Source organism: Squalius cephalus (genome assembly GCF_949319135.1).
Source record: "Squalius cephalus genome assembly, chromosome: 2".
NCBI classification, from domain to species: domain Eukaryota; kingdom Metazoa; phylum Chordata; class Actinopteri; order Cypriniformes; family Leuciscidae; genus Squalius; species Squalius cephalus.
The window spans coordinates 11,567,163-11,574,680 of NC_137123.1; the positions used below are offsets into that span (position 1 = coordinate 11,567,163).

Consider the following 7,518-nt stretch of genomic DNA (forward strand, 5'->3'; position numbering starts at 1 on the left):
TTTTTTTTTTTTTCAGTTTGTGCAATATATTTTTACGTGTTTTTAAATGTTTTATTCTCGGTTATTATTTTTTTATCCATGGCTGAAATACATTTGACGAGATATTGATCCCATAGTAGGAGTGTAAAAAAACAAAAGAAGATGATTATGGCTGCCTTTTTTTTTTTTATTCAGTTGTTTAATTGTTAAACAACTGACAACTGCTGTTATACAAACAACTGTTATAACATTCTAAAAGCTCTTCATTCCAGATACTACTAACTGGTAGGTGTATTCACTAGGTTGCTTCAGAGGCATTAGATACTGTACTACATGCAACAATGCAACTATAATAAAACAATGCATTGACATGTACTTTTTACTTTTGATACTAAAGTACTTTTAAAAATGAGTACTTTTGAACTTTTACTTAAGTAAAAATGTAATGGAGTAATATTTGACCAGTATCTGTACTTTCACTCAAGTAATACAGTTGTGTACTTTGTCCACGCCTGCTTGTTAACATCAGGAAGTGAAGTGAAACTTGGTGGAGCTCATCTTGATTCTTCACACAGGTGAGTAGATGTTAAATCTATAGGGTCTCCTGTCATGTATTAGTGTTCATAATGGTCATAGTTTTATATGACACTTTTATAATTTGTTCAGTTTTGTTTAGTTTGTTGACATTGGTGTGTTGGTGATCGGAGCTATTATAGGCATACGCACGTCACACCAAGTGTGCCTGCCTAAACGCACACACTGTCAAAACAAGCACTGGAAGTTATTATGAGATTAACATCACATCATGAAAAATTGCTACGGTAAAATAATCTTATGAAATTCAACGACTTTAGCCTACTTTGATCTGCCTGTACGTGTTTTGAGAAGTGTGTTAGTGTAGGAGCGTTAGGAGCTCAAAAATGAAAGTAGGCTATAGTAAAACTATTTCTACTTTTTTTTTTACAAATGTAAATAATGAAATATAGACCTGTTTTGATCCGACAAGCCAGTGAAAGTAATGGAGTTCGTCGTCATTTTGATGGCTGCAGGTACAGTACCATATTGGCGCTCGTGCTTCAGTTTTTGATGCAGAGGAGTGAGGACAGGTTGTCCTTCTGCTTATTTTCTTTCTGATCGATTAAAGATGAACTAGTTTAAAGATGAACTAGTTAAATAAACATAAACGCCACCACACAAAGTCATATTACCACTGCAATACAACTGGTAGCCTAATTTTAATCAATTTTGATGAACTTGCTTGCTTTTATTTAAAAAATTAAATCCATTATTTATTTTTCCCCCAATAATGGGCAAATATATTTGGGGTGTAATGCTACACAAACATGGTTACGTACCTCGGTGTTGAAGTATTCGGTACAGCAGGGGGGAGAAAACTAAACCCAAAATTACTTATTTTTTCTTTTTCTTTTTTTCTCAAATATGTACACGTGTTTAAATCAATTATATTATTTTTTTTAAAAAACTATAGGGAGCCCTTAATTACACATTACTATAATATTAAAGGTACCAATTAACAACCGAGCTCAAATGATTAAATTGCTGCTATTTATTTTTAGATATAATAATAATAATAATAAAAAAAAAAACGTAATTGCACATAAGGCTGGTTTTCCATCAACTTCTAAATATAATCATAAAGTTAATTTTCTACTCCAATTAATTTTTATCATTTACACAATGGCTGCCATAACTTGTAGTCATGACACATTTATTTAAACATACATTAAATAATCAAAACATTACTGACAGGTTAAATAAATATAATAAATATGCTTATACAGTGCATATATATGAAATGCTCCTCTTTAGAGTTCATTTCTCTAGCGAACTAACATGCTCCGGACATTAAATGCCTGAGGTAAATGTAATGCGTGAGATATTATTCTCAGGCTGTTTTATTGATATCTTTCCGCAGTTGAAACAGTGGTTGAGAGATTGATCGATTGTCTCTTCTTATTCTTCTGCGCTTTTTACTGGTATCAAACAGCGTTGCAATGCCGCGCGTCCCCTTCTGGATTGGAGTTTGGATCGCCTGTAACTGAATGTATTCCTTGCGTGACTGCATGCACCGAGCCGTGACGTCCTTACTGTACATTTGGGACGAATACATGTACCCAGGGGCGCTGCAAAGACCCCGCATTTTGAGGGGGCTCCTGAGGTCTAATAATTTAAACAATCAGAAAATGTTAATATAAACACACAGCAACATCTCTGCATCCCCCTCTAGTTACGCTGGCTATGCTTTTACCGCCTCGCCTCAGCCGACTTAAACTGATGCAGAGCTTATTCACAGTACTGTAGATAATGCATGATTTGATTTGTTAAACATGAAAAGGACTTCTCTGTCTGACATGGCCGCTCACTCTAACCTTTAGCCTAGATAAATGTGCGCTATTATTAGGTTAATCTCCAAGGCCCAATCCCAAGGCGCCTATCCCTAACCCTTCGCCTACCCCTTACCCTTGCCCCTTGAAACAGAGGGGCAAGGTGTAGGGGTGAAAATATTCCCCTAAGAAATGGGACACCACTACTACACCGTTACACGTCATTATACGTCGTTGCTAGCGCTTACGTCACAGGAGATGCGCTAATGTTTATCACAAACTTCCAAGATGCCGTCGTCAGCTGTAGTCTTGCGTGAGTTACAGCTATTTTTTTGCATTTTTCTTCTGAAGTTCGCAGAAAACAACAGAGATGACGATATCTTCGACGCCTAATGCTGCTTTCACACCAAACGCGAATAGAGCCTCTGGCGCGAGTGATTTCAATGTTAAGACGCGTTTACGCGCGTCTGAAGGTCTTGCGGCGCGAATGAGGCGTTTAGCGCGGCGCGGTGGACGCGAATTCGCCTCATTCGCACGTCCACTTCGCTTCAAACTTTAGCTTTTTACACGTGTCATATTGTTAAAGAACTTTAGTGATTTTTTTGCAAACGTTTCTTTGAAGAACATGACCGTAAATATGAACACAATATTGAATGTGACATAAAGAAAATGATTATTGGCAGTCATGTTGCCTCTGTAGCCGGTGTATGCAGGTACATTTCTCATACCCCTTCGTTTGAAGTGTGGTCCCGAAAAATCTTCGTTTCAAGGGCTATCTGGCCCTTCCCCCTCCCCCTACCCCTCCAACCAAAAGAGAATCAAGACAACCCTACCCCTTCACGGGAACACGCTAAACGGAGGGGTAGGGCCAAGGGGTAGAGGCAAGGGGTGAATTGGGATTGAGCCCAAGTGTTTGTGTGGAGTGTGGAAGCTGAAGAATAGCGCACTTTACTGCATGATACGGAGGCGCCGGCGTGATCACAAATTTGAACCGGAACTCAGCGAATACTTGCCTTACAGACATAAATAGAAAAAAGCTTGAAATGTCTACTTTTAAACAAACCATTTCAAATCAAAACAAATACTCTCTGTTTATGTAATCCATATGAAAGGTGCATTTCTCTCTATAGGCACGTTCACTGAGAATATGGCGAGTCAGCATCGTCAACTACATCTATGCCGCTGAAACAGACTCAGAAAACACTAGTTATTAATAAACAATTAAAATGTCTCCTTCACAATTTTTTCCTTTTGCTGGTGCTTTTTGGCAAGCTTTATGCATGCGCTTGTATGTTGTATAATTATGTCTAGGTAACAAAGATATGTTAAAAAAAATATTAGAAGGGCCTCATTATTTAATTGTGCCTGGGGCCCGACCTTAATGCAGGCTCGCCTATGCATGTACTGTTACACCACTATATCTATATATATATATATATATATTTAAGCTGTGTAAAAGGCAACAGGTTTAGTTAATTTAATTAACAAAATATGTTTCCTTGTAATAGAGAGAGAGATGGAGAGGAAAAAATCTGTTCCACTCACAGACAAGATGCGGAAACGCAGCATAGATGAACCTCCTTATATTAATATTATGCTGTTGGGCTCGACTGGATCAGGAAAGAGCGCTTCAGGAAACACCATCATAGGTGTTAGAGAAACATTTAAAGAAGATTTGTCTCCTGAGTCTGTGACCAGAACCTGTGAGTCAGCACAAACAGAGCTGGATGGACAAACAATCACAGTGATCGACACTGTAGGACTCTCTGATACATCAGTGAACATCACAGACGCTCAGACTCAAATAGAGAAGATATTGCATAGTACGCGTGATGGTGTTGATGTGTTTCTGCTGGTGATCAAACTGAGTGAGACTTTCAAAGATGAGGTCATTGCAGCTGTGAAATGGATCCAGAAAATCTTTGGAGCAAAGTTCTCAAATCACACAATAGTGCTCTTTACTCACGGAGATCTGTTACATGAGCCAATAGAAGATTATCTGGGAGAATGTGAAACACTGCGTTCAGTAGTTGATCAGTGTTCAGGAGGTTTTCATGTTTTTAACAACAAAAATGAAGATCGATCTCAGGTCACTGAGCTCCTAGAAAAGATTGAGTCACTGAGGAGAAAGAATGCATACAAGAGATACACAGAACAGGATTACAAGCAGACTCAGAGAGCTCTTCTACTCAAGATATGTGCAGCAGCAGCAGCAGCAGCAGGAGGATTAGCAGTAGTAGCAGCAGCAGGAGTAGTGGCATCTATGATGGGAACTGCATCAACTGCAGAACAAGCAGCAGTAATAGGAGCAGCAGGAGGTGCAACGGGAGGATTAGCAAGCACAATGGGAGTAGGAGTAGCAGCAGCAGGAGTAGCTATGATGAGAACTGCAGAACAATCATCAGTAATAGGTGCAGCAGGAGGATTAGCAGTGGCAGTTCTGGCAGTAGCAGTGGGTGCTGGAGTCTATTTTTTGGCAAGAAAATATAGCTCTAAAGAAAAAGATAAAAGTAACTAAAATACTGTATCATTACAAAACATGTATATAACATGAGTAGAACAAACTCATTTGAAATAAACACATTTACTTCCACATGTAGACAGTCAATGCTTCAAAATAAGTAATCAGGTAGGTTAATATGGAGGCAGAATAGTCTCAATTATAATTCACGCAAAAAACATGATTCACACATGCGTAGACAATTTCACATGCATGAAACCACATACACACAAAAAATTCACGTGCGTGAAAAAAATATACATTCACAAAAAGCAATTCACATGCGCAAAATAAAATTATATATACATAAAATACATTTCACAAATGCAAAACACAATTCGTAGATATACAACTGTGCACAAAAACCTTTGAATGTTTAAAATGTACGAGTTTATCCTTGAATGTGAATGTGCAAATCGTCATTTACGTGTGAATCGCCTTGGATTTGTGTGTGTGTTTTTGAGACTTTCCTGGCAGCGAACTCCTCCTACACAGAGCAGTCGTACTCTTTAGCCAATCAGATTTAAGCTTATCAATCGACCAATCAGTATCAAGTGAGGGCGGGCCTACCTGCATGTTACGTCATCAGCTTTCACCAAGGACCGGTTCGTGGCTGAGCAGAGGTATGTGCACTGCAGTTGATCAGATTATTTATGTGTTTACTAAAGTTAAAGAGTTCGAGATCAGTTTAAGCTATAGTTTATGAACTGCTGTTTAGTCCACATGTGAACATAAACATTTATTTTTTAGTATTGATGGATTTTCATGTCCTTTCCACCACACATTCAACTGATGATAATGTATGTAATGACGTGCATATGGAGAAATTTTTTTTTAAGCTGCATATATTATGTAGTTTTATTGTTTCAGATTTCCGAGACAAATGATGTATGAAGTTGCAGACAACCAGTATTGTGATCTTACCATTCCTACTGTAATTCTTTCAAAACAGTCATGTTGCAAGCCATCCATTTTGACAGTTGTTTCAACAAGAGGTTGAAAGTGATGCATTGTTACTGTATTAAAGGGATAGTTCACCCAAAAATGAAAATTCTGTCAGTAATTACTCACCCTCATGTTGTTCCAAACCCGTAAGACATTCGTTCATCTTCGGAACACAAATTAAGATATTTTTGATTAAATCTGAGAGTTGTCTAACTCCTCCATAGGCTTCTAAGGGACTGAAACTTGCTGGCCCAGAAAATGTATTAAAGACATCATTAATATAGTCCAAGTGACTCCAGTGGCTCAATCTTAAGTTTATAAAGCGACGAGAATACTTTTTGTGCGCAAAAACAAACAAAAATAACGACTTTATTCCACTTTTCATTACCTTCTCTCTGGGCCTCGGGTCTTTTCACGTAGTGTTTAAGCGTAGCGCGTCTGTGTTGCACGTAGCGCGTCTGCTAATTTACGCCTGCATGATAGGTAGCGCTGGCCGAGAATACATTTTGCCTCGTGTATTTCCCATTTGGCATACTTTATTGTTATAAAAATATCCCGAGCCGCATGAAAAACACACACAGAGTATATATCGTCGTATTCATATTTTTATTTGGCTTCATGTTTCATCTGTATGTTTCTCTCAGCTCTAGAGCGAATGAGCTCTGACTCATAACAGACACGCACAGAAGAAAACAGCACTCGCTCTTCAGATCGCATAATTCAGTGGAAAATTTATAGAAATTATAATCTGTATAAACACTGTCCACTCTTCACCACTCTCACACTGTCCACTCTTCACCACTCTCACACTGTCCACTCTTCACCACTCTCACACTGTCCACTCTTCACCACTCTCACACTGTCCACTGTTCACCACTCTCACACTGTCCACTCTTCACCACTCACACACTGTCCACTCTTCACCACTCTCACACTGTCCACTCTTCACCACTCTCACACTGTCCACTCTTCACCACTCTCACACTGTCCACTCTTCACCATTCTCACTCTTCACTACTCTCACACTGTCCACTCTTCACCACTCTCACACTGTCCACTCTTCACCACTCTCACTCTTCACCACTCTCACACTGTCCACTCTTCACCATTCTCACTCTTCACCACTCTCACACTGTCCACTCTTCACCACTCACACAGTCCACTCTTCACCACTCTCACTCTTCACCACTCTCACACTGTTCACTCTTCACCACTCTCACTCTTCACCACTCTCACACTGTTCACTCTTCACCACTCTCACTCTTCACCACTCTCACACTGTCCACTCTTCACCACTGTTCACTCTTCACCACTCTCACACTGTCCACTATTCACCACTGTTCACTCTTCACCACTCTCACACTGTCCACTCTTCACCACTCTCACACTGTCCACTCTTCACCACTCTCACTCTTCACCACTCTCACACTGTCCACTCTTCACCACTCTCACACTGTCCACTCTTCACCATTCTCACTCTTCACCACTCTCACACTGTCCACTCTTCACCACTCTCACACTGTCCACTCTTCACCATTCTCACTCTTCACCACTCTCACACTGTCCACTCTTCACCACTCACACAGTCCACTCTTCACCACTCTCACTCTTCACCACTCTCACACTGTCCACTCTTCACCACTGTTCACTCTTCACCACTCTCACACTGTCCACTATTCACCACTGTTCACTCTTCACCACTCTCACACTGTCCACTCTTCACCACTCTCACACTGTCCACTCTTCACC

The 7,518-nt window shown here is 39.8% G+C and overlaps 1 protein-coding gene across 1 annotated transcript; it reads left to right on the forward strand.

Annotated features, from left to right (window-relative positions):
• Nucleotides 1-500: 500 nt before the first annotated feature.
• LOC307152549 (uncharacterized protein) lies at nucleotides 501-5,864 on the forward strand. The gene is made up of 2 exons (XM_079861313.1): nucleotides 501-554; nucleotides 3,833-5,864. The coding sequence occupies exon 2, from the start codon at nucleotides 3,841-3,843 to the stop codon at nucleotides 4,840-4,842; it is 1,002 nt and encodes a 333-aa protein (XP_079717439.1). The 5' UTR covers nucleotides 501-554; nucleotides 3,833-3,840; the 3' UTR covers nucleotides 4,843-5,864.
• The last annotated feature ends 1,654 nt before the right edge of the window (nucleotides 5,865-7,518 follow it).